We start from the raw sequence: 16,314 nt of genomic DNA, 5'->3' as shown, positions 1-16,314 counted from the left end.
ATAATTACTTTTTAATTTTTTTTTTTTGTAATTTTTTTTTTTTTTGGTTGTACAAATTAAATGATAATTTAATTTTAAATTAGCAACTGGGAAGGAAGTTAAATACGGCAAATAAAATAATGTGATTTATTATTTAATTACTGAACTTAACCCTTTAAAACCCTGACCCTGAGGTCTGGGCAGCTCTTTTCCATTGTTTCCAATGATTTCACAGTCCAGACTGAAAAGTTCCAACAGATATTTTGCTAAATGCCATTTGAGCGTAACAACATCAGCTATAATTTATTTGTTGTTTGTTCAGAGGTAAATCAAATAAGATTGCATTTATGTCACATTTAAATTACGACAGAGTCTAAAACCACATGGACAACAGGCTAATACATATGAAACACAGAGATATTATTATACTGTAAAAGGTTCCTTAAATGTGTTTATACATAGCAAAAGCTTACTTTATAACATTAAGAGCCTTTTTAATCAGCCCCTGATAGAAGCAGCTTTATGTAAGTGATGACCATGTTCTACATACTAAATATATGATCTCTATCTTAAAGGAAATAATTCCCATGTAAGCATGTGTGCTTTTTGTGTGTTTTTATATGAATAAGATGAAGAGAGAAGGGCACTGGACTCAACTCTCATCCTTGTCCTTTACTTTATATAGATGTGGTGAAAAAGAGGAAGTTTGTTGTGGGAGAGTTTTTGGATGGTCTAGTCTGAGTTACTAGAGCCTGACTGACTAGAGCCCATCAAAACATCCTTTTCAATCACTGATATGTGGTAAAAGGTCTATTAACCAAATCTAATGCGTCTACTTTTCGGTTTAAAGTAACATTTTCTTTTCAGAGGACATGAGCATTCCTAGATGGAAAGGTGCTCTAACATGTTCATTTCTGATGTTCAAAAGCTATTCAGGTATTTACTTTTCCATTTGGCTCCTTGAAAGAAAGTGCAATCTTTGCATTTGAATTTAGGCTAAATAAATTCTGAATATTGCAGAAAGCAATTTTGAGTCCTGGGAGTGGAGAGAAAGGGTTTATGATGGTGCAGTGGTGTGGGTATACACAACTAGTGTGCAACACAGTTCTGACCTGGATTTTAGTCAAATCAGACAACTGGATCCAATTTGTATTGTAATGTACTGTGAGTTATTGAGATACAGTATTAATGAAATTGTATCTGCATCTTATTGTGATAATTATTCATCCAAGAATAATAATTTGCTGAGCCTGTGTGCTGTTTATCCCCAGCAATTCCTTGCTTTACATTCATTCAGTTACACACACTGACTCCTGGGAGCTGCCTTACACTGCTAATATATTTTGAACTGTATTTCTCAGATGGCTTTTCATGTGTCCTCAGTGCTTATCTGAATTTGTCTGCTAGCTGAAATTGGATAGCTGCAAATGACTAAGTGTGGCATCTTTTGCCCAGAGAATAGCCAGTCCATCACATTGCATTGTCAGCCTGCCACTGCATGGCACTGACATTGGTCACACCATTGCTTTTCAGAGTTAGAATCACTTTCATCACCACATGCAATAAATGTGCAGAAATCTCTCATGATAACATTGGTGCGGGGATATTTCACAGGATTTCATTGTACCCACTGACACGCGTGGCACGAGGACAGCTGGACCTCCCATGTAGTGCAAAGGGACAGCTGAAGATATGCTGTCATGTGGACAGTGGACTGATTCTGATCCCCTTTTCATTTGTGTCCCAGACTTCAGCCACACACTGTGCCCAGCTCTGAAAAGCTGACACTGCTTTTGAAGAGATGTTTTTACTAGCATGTTTTATCACATTCTCTCAACTTTATGGTTTAATCTGCTTTGGTTAAAGCTCAATGGCTTTTAGGTGTCCAAAAGCATCTCGCTCGCTCTTTTTTTTTTTTTTTTTAATAAAAGCTGGAGCAGAGTTGCCAGGGATCACACTGTGTTGTCTGATGTGTGATGTTTAGTGAGGGAAGAAAAGCATGGATATGTGTTTATAGAGTGAGACTTGCTCTGGGCAGCCCAGTGGCCACACTGCCTGAGATGGACGGCTGGTATTATAGGATAGTCGGATTACAAGGCTACAACTCCTCTCAAATACAGCATTAACTGTAGTTATGATAGGAGGCTGTCTCTGGGAGTTATCTGGAAATAGCCGCTGGTTACATGATAATAGCTATCGAATAAAGCTTTTAGGAGGCGGCAGCAGTTGATGACAACTGCTTCGCTCTTATTACTGAACCGTCTACACTGTTCCATTGCTAACTGCCATGATATGGAAGCGTGCAGATGTGATCTTAATGAAGTGGTAGGGTAGCCTTAAAACTAGTTAAATCCTTAATGGATTGTCATTGAATCCTCCAACTCTGGCTGTGTTTGGCTATTTGTTGGTATCATTGACTTCAGAGTGATAAATACTTTAACAAGTGTTTCTTCATCCTGACTGAACCACCCAATGCCCTGTTTGCATTTTTTCTTTTGTGTCTATGTTGTATGTGTGTGTGTGTTTGTGCGTGTGTAGTTTTTTTTAGGACAGTTCTGTCCATATTTTTTTCTCTACCCATGGCTAACTGTTTTTATGTGCATTGTTTTCTGTGTCCATCCCCTCAGGTATTTTGGAGACCAAACGCCTGGAGATCGTCAAATCAAATGGTACCATTGACCAGGTGCTTGGCAAAGTTATCTACCACGCAGCAGATTTGCCCATATGGTGGCAGGTGCCTCAATATGTGCTGATAGGAATCAGCGAAATCTTTGCCAGCATTGCAGGTACAGTTGTTTTACATCTGTGTAATTTGCAGCCAATAGAAGCTCTCATTTAGCACTGCAGCAAATACAATATCCTCCAGTGATGAGCTTCACACTGAGCCAGTCTGAGTGAATTGTGGGCAAAAAAAAAACCATAGTGCCCACTTTCCTAAGCAGAATGCAGTGAAGACAAATGCATAAACTTTTTGAACAATTTTATTCATTGCCAGACTACACTACCTTAATGTATTTGTAGTTTGTAGTCCAGAGTAAATAGCCCAAGATGTTCATCGATAATTGATTATCCTGATTTTCTCACACCACTGCAAGACATTGTTCAGTACTGGGACATTTTATGAATAAGGTGTGAATAAAGTAACGTTTTACAGCTGAAATGGTGATGAAAGTTGTGCCTTTGCTCCAGCCAGTGACTAGCCTCACATTAGCCCTCCTCTGCTTGTTGTCCAAACAGAGAGAGTAGATAATAACATGGATAAATACACAGATGTTTACTCTATACTGTGCCATGTATCCCTGAGGGTATTGTCACAGCTGCAACACATTGAACACAATAACATAAACTATACATCTCCTTATTCATTCAGCTTATGTTAGCTGAACATTATGCACTTAATGTTATGAAGCGCCTTGGCGCTGAAAAAGGGAGGACTCAAAGATGCGGATTCACCAGGGCGTTTATTGTCCAAAGAAAACAAGGAACCAAAAGGGCTGGGGAAGAACACAAAGAGGCCGCCAAAAGAGCGGTGGGTCTGGCAGGGTCTGGGTCCGTGACCAGAGCGGGGCCCGGGGAATAGCGCAGGTAGAAGGCAGACGAGGGAAGCCGGGAGGACGGGCTGGAGCTCGAGAGCCAGGACGACCAGGCAGGGACCAGGGGAACAGGAGGAACGACACAGGAGAGACCACGTGAGCAACCTGGAGCACAGGGAGAGCACACAAGAGAGACAGGGCGAGGAAACAGCCAGGGACCCAAGGGAGGCACAGGGGTGTGGAAACACGCTAGGGACGAGAAACGGGGGAGCAGCAGGAGGAGTTAGAACAGCCTGGAGCATAAGGCATGATCAGTGGTGAACTGCAATGAAGAACTGGCGAGGAAGGGAAAACAGAGGGCAGGTTAAATAGGGAGAGTGATGAGGGGAAAGTGGAGACAGGTGTGGAAGGCTGCGCAGGTGTGCCTGGTCGTCGCTACACAGAGAACTCAACCTCCGGCTCCGCCTCCCAGCCTGCAGCAAACGAGAAAAGAACACAAAACAGAAAACAATCCCTGAACCCACCCCGATGCGGCCCCAGCTGCCGCATCATGACACTTAAATATGTTCCAGCATATGGAATATGCTGGGATGTATGCTCAGATATAACATGCTTGGACACATTCACTCAAGAGACATAATACAAGATAATATACAAATTGCACTGACATGAATTGTATTGCAAGTTCAACTCTTAATTATCCGATTAGCATGCTTCCTCAGCTGTCAAAGTGTTCATAGGGACATATTACACTTGAATACACAGAAAATGAAAGTAAGTTTAATTATCAGTCCGGCACTTTGAGGATGCTGACAGTTCCATTTGCATGTAGACCAAAGAGGCAGGGAATGAGCCTTAAATGTCCTTATAAGAATAATACGCACCAACTCCCACTTTTAGAGGCATTATACTGTCGACTCTAATGACTGCAAGAACAAAGGCACAGTCCTGGGCTCACTCTTAAGCCAACAGTATATTACAACTGAAACTGTCATAATCTCACAGGCAATATGGTGGTTTATAGCAAAAAATAAAAAACAACAAAACACACACACACACACACACACACACACACATTGTTCTTTGATCACTGAATGTAAGCCTTCAGCTTGTCAAAATTTTCACATGAGCTTGTTCACTACCCTCTAGCATTGGGTGATATGGATAGAATCAGTCACTTGGTAAAGTAGCCAGTTGTGAATGTCTCCTTTGCTTAATTTACTGAATTAAATACCTTACAAATCATCACATTGAGGCTAAACTCTTGTGATCTGCAGTGTTTCTATAAAGACTCATTGATTTGCAACATTGCCCACAATGGCCTAATACAACCAGATATATTGCCTCCATGGTACAAAGGGTATAAAAACTTTCTGCACTTTGGCACATCTCAAACAAAATTGATTCATCTGCATTGGGATATAGTGGTGGCAGCCAAGGTTCCAAAGGCAGATGTCTCAAAACCTTGGCACAATAAACCAGAACTAGATCTGCATGACTAGACACTACTAGGAAAGAGTGAGACTTGGGTAAATTAATCCTCAGTAAAGTCCTGAGCTTTGTAATAACCTCTCTGTTCATTATTTTGTCACCTTAGAAGGTGTCTTATTGGCTGAGCTCCTTTGTGAATATCTTTTATCTTCTATCTTCTCTCAGTAGGTAGAGGAAATACTTCGAAGATGTTACAATTGTAAGACTTGAGCCAACTTTTCTCAGTAGGGAGCTTTTTGAATATGGCCTCAGGTCTGATTTCATTTTGAAGTTTTGCTATTGTTCATTCCATTAAATATCATTCTAAGACATATGCTCATCAATATGAGGCCACCCACAATCTTTCACTGGAAATTTAGCAGAATTTGCTTTCCCCAGAGAAATAGATTCCCTGTTCTTTTCCAGGAAATGATTAAAAAGAAAAGCACTGAATCAAAGCAGGTCAGAATAGTTCACGCTGGAACTGACAGCTGCAAACTTCTCTTTGATACTTTCAGGGTATATCAGCTGAAAACTGCTTCGTAAGAAGCTGGCTCCTATTTCTTGTGAGCTCTGACCTAAAGAGGAAATGCCATTTCATTAAAAGCTATGAGAAGTAAGGGCCCAGTAATACAATAATGTGACAAAGTGAGAAATTGCTCTAATGTTATATCAAATCTTGGCTGCAAAATCTGAGACAAGTGTAGAAACAACAGCAACAATATTCTCCTTTATTAAAAGAGGGGGGTTTGTGTCTGTGAGAAATGCACTGAATATGATCTAGAACATTGCAATCAGCTGTGTACCATTTTTATCCTACAGTATACTCTGCAATGCACAACAGAAATCTGCCCTGTATTGTGTTCTATTGTGTCTATCTGTTTGGAGTCTGTACATATTTTTTTTTCTTTTTCTGTACCTCTTTTCCTCTACAGTCATGATCATGGCTTCAGGCCTCAATTATCTTAGTGACTCGAGTTTGTTAAGGCCTCTAGCCATTATTGAGTCATTCTCCTATTACCACAGATCATGTTGTTGTTGGTTCTTCCATATAGCCCTCGCTTTATTTATTTCTATATTAAGAGTGAAGATTGAGCCATTAATATTTAAGACTTTTTTTCCTTGCCACAGTGGGATTATCTGGCTGATCCAGTCACTGCTGGGTTTCTGTGGAAATGAACATTTGTCATCTTTTAGTTTAAAATCCATAGATACTAAGATTTGAGTAATAATGGTATTTTAAAGCCCTTGAACAAAATTCCATTAGACCTCTATAAAACACTGGAATTTGCACAAAGCTATTAGGGTCCCTATGAAAGTCAAATCCAGACATAACAAAGCTATAGGGATCCTTAAAATAAACTTACGCTCTTCTCTCCCTGCATACCATCCCACTGGGCTTACTTCAAGGAAAATTGGCTGACAGAATTGTGACATATGTCTGGTAAAGAGGAATATTTCCCCTTAGTCTTCCTCTGTTTGAATAAATCTGTTTAAAACCTCAGGTGCCATCAAACTTCCCTGCTGCAATCCCCAGTCTTGTAGGACGATATGTAATTCTTTGCACATACACCACCCAAGTTTGTCTGCTTTCAGGCTATAAGAATATGCAAAAAACTTCTGTAAAATGATTCCCTACAGTATTTTTAATTATGTATTGCGCTTTTGAAAATGTTAAAGGCTAATGTTATTTTCTAAGAAAGAAAAATCACCCCTCTAACTATGCCCATGGGAGGAAGAAATTATATATACATTTTAAATTCCCTTTTTTTTCTTGAATAATTCTGCCTTTTGGTTAAGAAAGGTCAAGCTTTTTGTTCTGTACGTGGTAAAAGCTGTGGATGTCGTTGTGATTGTATGTTAAATTATTGTTGTCACAGGCAGATGAGCTGGATGTCACATAGTTACAGAGTTGGTGTGTGCTCTTCCCTTTGCCATGTGCAGGGCTGTGTCTGAAAAACATCATCAACCTTTGAAGCCCCTTGTGATATGCATAGCTATTGACCAGTGTTTGTTGCTATCAAAAGGTTAGCTCATGATATAAACAAAGATATTGTTGTGAACTTCTGGAAAGGTCATTCGTGTTTTCCACTGAGTAATAACCTTATTTTTGCCATGCTTTTATCTCTTCCCTTTTCTTATGAAGGTTTTTTTTTTTTTTTTGCACAACTAGCGCAGGTATCTGTAAGGAAACTATTCGTCACATTAATTTGTGCAATGTCCCTCTCCAAGAAAGGTCTTAAAAGGCAAACGTATTTAACCATAGCTCCCTAATCTCTCCTGACAGATGTAGCTATAGGGCCTCATTTGAAAAATCACATGTTTGAGGTGCCATGAAATTATCAATGTCAGCTTGCAGGCACACAGATCTCTAGGCAAAAAAGACACAGATTTGATGTTTTTTTCCCACTGTACATCTCCCTTTCTCTTAGGTCCTTTGCCCATTTTCTCAGTTTCTCAGTTTTTTTATGGCACAGTAAATACTGATTGGTGTGTTTTCCAGAAATAATTGGGCTTTTTTGAGACCAGTACCAAGCAGAGTAGATACCCAACAATGGCACTGCAGACCACTGCCACCATGGAAAATTTGTTGCTAAGCAGCTACCGAAAAGCCTTTTGGTCTCACTTACAATATGATAAAACAAGAACAGTCACTGTCAACAAAACCCATCATGTTACATGCATGCATGTCGTATTTGTTCCACTATCACAGACAGACAGTGTTCTGGTAAAGCCTCTAACTAAATAGCATGAAATTGCAAGCTACATTACACTATCACTGGCCGTAGCATGTGAAACCTTGGCATTTTTGCTGCTGGTCACAGCATGTAAACTGTTTTCACTTTTTTAACATCCTACAGATTCCATAACAATTCAACAAATGTCTGTTCATTTACTCTCTTTGTTGCAGGTCTGGAGTTTGCCTATTCTGCAGCCCCCAAGTCCATGCAGAGTGCCATCATGGGGCTCTTCTTCTTTTTCTCTGGGATTGGCTCCTTCGTGGGATATGGTCTGTTGGCTATTGTCTCCCTCAAGGAGATTGGCTGGATGTCATCCCACAGAGACTTTGGTAAGAGATACAGTAACTCAATGTGTGCTGTAATGTCTGTGTATCACCACCAACAGGTGGAAAACTTGACAAACAAACAGATATGACTAAGGCACTGTATATAATATGAAATGGGTCACTCTTGGTGATGAACCACAGAAAAGTATCACCTGAATATGCAGATTCCTTGAGGAGACAGAGCTTTATACAAATAGCTTCTTGCAGTTCGTTGTTTTGGTTGTACGGCCCCCAGCTTCACATAATTGGTTCAGTCTCACCAGTGTAATAAAGTTGTTTTCAACCACAGCAAAGAACAGTGAAAACAAAATCACAATACACTATCTGCACTGCACCAAATGGCATCAGGCATCTATACACATCAGGAAGCCAGAAACACTGTTGTGTTTTTATCTTACCAATAATCAATCTATACCACTTATATATAATAATGTAATAATATTACATTATCCTGCATAAGCAGCTTTGAATCTATACTAACAGAGCTGTGCAGTTGTGCAGACTTCATACAATATGTCAAGAGGATTCTAGTATGTGTGTATTATTGACACTGTAGCCTTTTGACATGTATGTAGACTCCCAGGAGTCCCTCATGGAATGACTTTGTCCAGGTTTAAATTTAAAAAGCGCAGATGCTCTCTTCAGGCTCTCTCCAGCACACAGGTGATTGATCATTACTCATACAGTTTTCTTAGGGCTGTCCATAATCCACCTGAATTGAGCATTACAGTTGTCAAGCCTGCTGTTGGATGCCCAGTGCACATAGAGAGCACTATTGGCTTTGCACATCGACTGTGTGTATGGACTCGAAATAGAATTGTTGGTATTGATTCAGAACACAGGAATTTATTTTCCGGGGACATACCTTAAGAATGGTCATAGCTATTGCTGATTTAAAATCCACTTAAAGAGTTTGTAAATTAGACGCAGTGGGGGTGGGTAACACCCTGTGCAGTTCTCTTGTTTTCAGAGTGTTTCCCGTAATAAATAGACATGTCAGACTAACGACAAAAGGTTTGTGTAAATCTGTCCAAGTGGTGGAATGAATAGCATGGTGGTGGCAGCAGATGGATGGGCTCCCTAGCGAGAGGAGGCTCCCAACCCAGATGCACTTTTCCCTGAGTACACGGTAAATAAGCCAACGCTGTAAATTGTTTACCCACAAACACCTAATAGCTCATTAATACAGTGTGCCGACAGGTAGGGAGGTGCTTTTGATGATGTTAGCACTGGAAGATGCTTGGCACGCTTCATAAATCCATCCTGTGTTTAGCTGTGCCTCACTTGAGGCCCAGTTAAACTAGAGCCTGATTGCCTGAAAGGCTTCTTTCTGCTTTCCAAAACAAGTCATTTAAAAGGTGAGCTGCTGAAATGGAACAAAACATCCTCCTGGCCACTGATAAAAGACACATGGCACAAAGCGTAGGCATTAAGTACAGTCAGGAATCATGCAGTTTGTTTTTGTGGCTGTTTGTTGGATGTTAGTTTCTTCCACATCTCAGGGCTCTCTAGGTGGAATGGATTCAACTTATTTCCATGGCTGCGGGCAAAATGGTGTGCAGTAAACAGCATCTTGGGTGAGCTGTGCTGAGTTGTACTGAGCTTTGCAGGCCTGAAGACAGATGAGCAGCATTAATCACAGGCTGGGGGTCTGATTACATAGCCCTGCTCCTCTTAAGTAAAGCTGTCCCTGGAGCGCTACATGGAGATGGCACTGCTAGTCTGGCATCACACTGGTAGATGCTCAGCTCTCCAGTGTTGTACTGTGGCTTCATCTTCCCCTGCTCCGCATAAAGTAATGTTAGTCAGCATAGGTAAAGTGTCGACATGAAGCGTCTGTTGAGTCTGGCCTTTCTTACAGTGTTAACAGCTGGTTTGGAAACTCGTGAAGCTCAAGGCTCAGATTCTTAAAGACAGCAAGGAAAATCGTGGGGGTGCACTCACCACACACAGGTCATTTTTGAGCAGAAAATTAATATTTTATCTGTCTATTCTCATGTGTTGAATTCTGAGTATGTGATGATGATTTCTGGTAAGAGGTTTAGGGTCTGAATTTGTCAGCAACATCACTACAAACATACATTTGTCTCTCAACTAGTGGAGGAGGGAGGCAATCAGACATTTTTTAAATTCTAACAGTCTACCTACCTCCACCTTCTCATTGTCTGTTTTTTTTTATGCAGCAGTTAATTTAGTCCAAGACAGTCTTCTCTTTCAAGAGACAATTAAAGCAACCATGAACCTTGTAGTTTAAATAATACAGAGGTGATACTAGTGATGCTAATAAAGTAGAAAAATGTTGAGTCCTACACTGCACCTATGGCTGCTAGTAAGATGTGTGCGCTGGCCCAACCATTCTGTGTCACCAGGTTGAACATAGTGAGACACTATTTAAAAAAGTGATTGACTTGAAGGAATTCTTCATTTAAAATACAGAGTGTTTGCAGTAACTGCTCAACTCTGCTTTCTCAAATGTGAATATTTGCCGTCTTTTTAGTCTTCTGTGTTATTAAACACAGTACTCTGGGTTTTGGGATGTTGGCTGGATAAAACTTGAGCTTTGAGATATTTTGAGAAATTGCTGCTGCTGTTTTCTTGAATTTTATGGACAGTTAATACAATTGATTAATAAAGAAATAATCTACAGATTAATTTATAATGAAGATAATAGTTAGTTACAGGCTAAGTACAAGCGTTTTTCACTTTCACAAGTATCAAGATTTCAAATGTGCCTTTTAACAAAAATAGAAAATATATTTTGAAAACAACAAGAAAAAAATACAAATACATGTGTAAATATACGCGTATCAAACACAGATACTGAGAACATGACCAAAAATGTCTTTAGAGTCATCTCAATGCAGCCTCCTGTTCTTGGAAATTTTGAGTGTCCATATGTGAATGACTTTCCCATGTAAAATATGGGGGTGAGTGATGACATATGTGACTGAAAGCCCATGGCAGCGGTCTGCAGAGCTGTGTTGAAAATGGTTATACAGTATTTCATCCACATCTGTTTTCCAACTTTAAACAGCAATCTTATGTGTTGAAATTATTGATCTTTCAAATCCCAGGGCACATCCTTTCCCCCCTTCTGGTTACATCTGGTGGAGTAGTCATGCATCACACTCTTTTATTTGGTATTTTTATAGGGCTGGCCTAACACCACCTCATCCTTTCCTTTCAAAGATAGAACCGTTTTGACCTCATAAGCCAAGTCAATCAAAGATCAACCTTTACTTTCTTCACTAGCATTATCTTTTACACAGGAGGAGGTTTTTGTTTCCAGAAAATGTCTTTTGTTGCATTTAATTTGTTCCACCTTTGTGGGAGTATCATTCACTCAAACTGAATGGTTTTTTTTTGTGAGCCGCTACAGTCACGTGACAGGAAATGACATTTTCTTTGACCACTGTTCAAGTCCTTACTGATCTCATATCAGATGTCTGGGACGTGTTCAGACACTGAGAGTGAGCTGACATTCGCACGTCCTGCTCACAGAGTGTTGGATCACACTCAATGAAATGTCAGTGTTTTAATGGAAACCTTTAATGTCAGATCTGGCAAATTTAACATAAACTCTTATTCTGTCTGAAGTGGCTCCATTTGAAAATGTAATTTTGGTGTGTGTATTAGACATGTCAAAGGCAGCTGATGGCACATGAAAATGGTTAGCATGTTGTGACCATTTACAAATGTCCAGCGTCAATCGTGAAGTTTTTACAAGGCAGAGAAGAGCAGCAGAAAATAACTATGTTTATAGCTGAAACAAACATGCATTGATTCCCTCCATGATTTCATTCTGAGGTGGAGGATGGCACTGAAAGCATTGAAGCATTAAGATGTAGGGTCATTCCAACGAAGGTCTGGATCAATTGATCCATTTTCAGACATTAAATTGATATTGACCCGTTTCATCTGGACTCACATGGTCTGCTCAGACCCACTCGCAGGTAAATTGTCCCACAAGTTTATATCATTCAGATATTAGACGACTGACCCCTTCTGTTGGGGGCATTCTGTGTAATTACAATCTTGTCATTTACTAACTCAGAGCTGTAAACCAGGACCTCTGTGCATACATGTGGAAATCTCTGTGACAACTTGTGTTCCACTCTGATTGGTTTGCACTACCCCCCCCCCCCCCCCCCCCCCAAGAATTTGCCATTAAAATAACTGTCAAATATTTATGGGCTTCATTAATGTTTTTTACAGCAAGTCTTTGTTTAGTCTTTTGCTGCCGTAATTAGCCTTCCAAATTTTTTCAGAAGTGCTTAGCAGCCAAGTGGGCCCTGGGGGGCAGAGGCTGAGAGGAGGAGGTAGAGCCCAGTTTAATGTATAATGAAATTAGAGCAAGAACCCTCACAAAACTGAAACCTTGCACAATTTTCAGGACTTTTCTAAAAATTGGATGTTGCTGTCTTGCCAGGCCCCTTTTGCATTCCTTGGGTCTTAGTTAAGAGAGAAGTTGTGAAATCTAGTACAAAGGTTGAGATCCAGTCATCTGTCAGAATAATCTTACCAGAGCAGGAACATTTTTTTTTTGCTCCAAAGGGATACAAATGTCCTAAAATCAGGATTTGTTACATGCCTCATGTTGACACTCAGTACCTGACCAAGAGCAAACCCAGAGACTGTTGAATATGTTGATGCACTCATTTTCATACTGTCTATATTCTACTTTCACAGATCATATTTTACTAAAAGCTCTGGATATTGCTGTTGTTGGCTAGTAAACATATGTCTTGCCTCTACATAATTTGTATGCTATATTCCTTTTGTGTGTGTGTGTGTGATACGGCCCTGATAATTAAGACTGCAGCAGCAGACTCTTGGTTTATCTGTTAAAGTGAATTATGGATTTAAAATACAAGCCCCCTCGCTGCAAATGCACTTCCCTTTTCCTCCTGTGCTCGCCTGTCAAGCACATTGTTGTGCACTTCATGAATTATTCTAACACTGCTTTGGTTTGTTATCCGTCACAATTTAAACCTTTGACCAGATTAAGATGACAACAAAATAAGTTAAAACTGTGATGGGGGGGGTCAAAGTGTTCGTCAGGTTTTCCATTCGCCACTCATTTCATTAATGCTCTGGCAGAACTTCACAGTCATCAGCCAGCTCTCTGTTCCCTAGATCAAAGGTTTCAGGCTATAGAGATGGCCCAGCGCACAGAGCATTGATGAAGAATCTCTCCTGTGTGATCTATCCTATCATCACGGTGTTTCTTTATATCCCTCAATTTCTAATTATTCACAGAAGCATGCACACAACAGAGAGACTGGGAGGAGAATTATCTATATGCACGATATGCATGGTGACATTATAGAGTGTGATCTGCTCTGCAAAGCACCAGGCTCACTTGTTTCGAATTAGACTATGCTGCTCTTTGATTAGTAACAAAGGATGCACTGTTAAATCATGTACAAGAACATGAAGGTTTCTGTATTAGCTGAGGATATGTTGTGACACAGCTAATGCAGTGTGGTGGCCTTTGGTGTGGAACACTGGCATGTTTTAATCACGGCTGTTGACATGATACAGTTTAGTCTAGAAAAGTTTATAGACTATGTTTCAGCATATAGGCAGATTTATTTATATATTTACAGAGCACCATTTCACTTTTACTGTATTTTTGAAGAACAAATATTTTGCCTCACTGTTCTTCATTATCTCTTGTTTGATTCATAGACTTTTGCATTTGTAGTGATCATTAGGATCAGTAGTGTAACCCTGGAATAGCAATATTGATAGTTTCACCAGTTTGGTTGAGACTTAAATAACCCAACAACTAAGGGTTGTATTGCCATGGAATTTTGTACAGACATTGCTGGTCCCCAGAGGATGAATCCTAATGACTCTTTTTAATGTAATATTTAAATAATTAATGCATTCTAAATACAAATGTAAACGAGCAATTTTACTGAACAATAGCTAGTAGATACATTTAAATCAGCATCAAAAAAAACAAATAACAACAAATAACAACAAATAACAACGTTGATAAAGCAGGAACATCTGTAAATCAGTCTGCAATGATCTATAAAGTGATGTAGCTGATTTTTACAGTATCTGTTGTCCACATCTACTTTATACTGTATGAAAAGTTTCTCCTTCACTGTAGCCATCTGACGTCAAACAGTCCACAAATCTGCAGCCTTGTAAAGCACATGTGCCATTACACATGGTCAACCACTGTGTTTATTTCAATTAAATCACATGCAGGCTGCTACAAAGTAACTGCCATGCCTCTTCACACATCAAACGGGTCAATTATAGCTCAGCATTCTGCTGTTTATGCAGGAGACATCAGATTACCAGAGCTCATTAATCCCACACATCACAGCCTCCTTTTCAACTTAAAAAAGAAAATCAGCACTTCATGTTTTATTCTTGAAATTCATTACAAAGCTAATGCTGCTGTGCTGTGTCACATTTTATTTATATTATTACTCTTCTAATTAACTATTTAAAAAAAAAAAAAACACCATCTGCCTCTGGCTGCAGACCTGTGGTCCTTTGTGTTCTCATCATGCCGCTCTGCACTGACGACAAACTTTCCATTTGTTGAACTGTAGTCATCATGTGTCACTTTGATTGGCACAGTTGTTTCCAGCCATGAGTGAATTTATTAATCACCGTACCTCCTCTTTTCTCAACTAGGGTTGGGTGATTGGACAAAAATATCTGGAATTGGCTGGGATAGTTTTTGTCATTTTATTTTGTTAATTTAATTGTCTGCCTCCTAGAGAACTGAACTTGGACTTGGACACTTGGATTTTGGCGATATTATGCACATTCTTGCTGCACTGATTTCCATGTTTCACAGAACAGGGAAGTGACTTAATGACAATTAAGCCATCTTTAGTGGTTGTTGTCCAATCAGTTGGTGCTAAAAAGCAGCTTAATTTTATAAATCACTTTTAAGAACTGAACTAAAAACTGCATGTGCGGTTGTGCACCCTGATTTAATTTAATATCAAGTTATCCAAAGTGAAGCCTGAAAATGTTTTTGGAAATACAAGAAACATTTTGAGTATCTAATTTACCTGTATATGTGCATCGCATGAGCACATTCCAAAATGACTCAATAAGACAATATGAGAATCAAAACTCTTCAGACATACCGTTTTAGTCCATAAGCACCATCTTGACCCAGGGGCCTGTTAACTTGAAAGTGACAGGTGCAATTAGATTGTACTCCTGTACACTCACACTGCCATGTGAATAGGCAGAACTTGAACTGAGAATTGCCCCCATATCTAATTAAAATCAAGCCTGCTTCTTTTTCTCTGGCTCTTTATTTGGTGTGACAGCTCCACATGGAGAAGCTAATGGGAGCTCTCTGAGAAGACAGCAGATTGCTCCAAGGCTTCACATTTATTCATCTGACGATAATGTAGAATGTAAGCTATAGGTATCACTGTTCACTGGTGAAACTGTGCCTTACATGGAGCCTGTTACATAAACCAAAGACATGTTCTTAAATGAGCACTAGCAGAAAAAAGAAAAAAGAAAAATCCTCTTTTGCTCAGTTTAGGGCACCATTTGAAAACCAGCTCCCCCAAAAATGTTTCCTTGCTCAGAAAAGTAGTAAACTGCCGCATTTCATGCTGTTGGCTACAAAGTCAATTGGTCTGCCTGACATGGTCAAGAGGACAAAAGCCGCTCTAATGCCAATCCAATTGTCTCCATACTTGAACAGTGGAGACAATTGTATTGTCGTCAGCTTTGCCCTTCATATAAAACCCTAGGAGGGCGAAAACAGGATTTGTTTAGAGCTTTCCTCTTGAGCTTTGTTGCTGAATGAGGACAACCACTTCAATCAACTGTGCAGCAAACTTCAATGTTGGGACAATTAGAGTTAAAAGGCTGCTGGTTGAATTTTCCAGACCCAGTAGGAAAAAATGGGCAGGCAATGTCAACAAATAGCGTTACTCCATTATTTAATGTTTGAAACTTACAATACAGTATGTCCTTAGTTCTATTAGTCTCAGTAGTGTGCGTTTGTCTTCCCCTCCATTCAGCGCACAAGTCATATTTCAGTCCCAGCAAATTGCAGTGGAAACGTTTTATTTTTGTCCTCCTTTTTATTGTATTCTATTCTCATGAGGAAACAAACAGTCCTTTAATACAGATAAAAGACTCCCTGGGCTGAATCACAGCTGAGGACCCATATTGCTCTGTTATTTTTGATACTTCAGTCCCACATCATCAATACCGCCTTTCTGTCTCAACAGCCGAGCTCAGGGTCAACTGTCTTCA

General features: G+C 39.7%; 1 protein-coding gene across 1 annotated transcript in view; it reads left to right on the top strand.

The window, feature by feature from the left end:
* The window catches only part of slc15a4 (solute carrier family 15 member 4), a 32,674-nt gene that overhangs the window by 8,138 nt on the left and 8,222 nt on the right, over positions 1–16,314 (top strand). Inside the window, exons 7-8 of the mRNA XM_018668928.2 lie at positions 2,607–2,765; positions 7,894–8,052. Coding sequence (XP_018524444.1) covers positions 2,607–2,765; positions 7,894–8,052 — 318 coding nt within the window. The remainder of the gene's footprint in view (positions 1–2,606; positions 2,766–7,893; positions 8,053–16,314) is intronic.

This window comes from Lates calcarifer, linkage group LG13, assembly GCF_001640805.2.
Source record: "Lates calcarifer isolate ASB-BC8 linkage group LG13, TLL_Latcal_v3, whole genome shotgun sequence".
NCBI classification, from domain to species: domain Eukaryota; kingdom Metazoa; phylum Chordata; class Actinopteri; family Centropomidae; genus Lates; species Lates calcarifer.
This window is presented reverse-complemented; position numbering and strand designations above follow the sequence as displayed.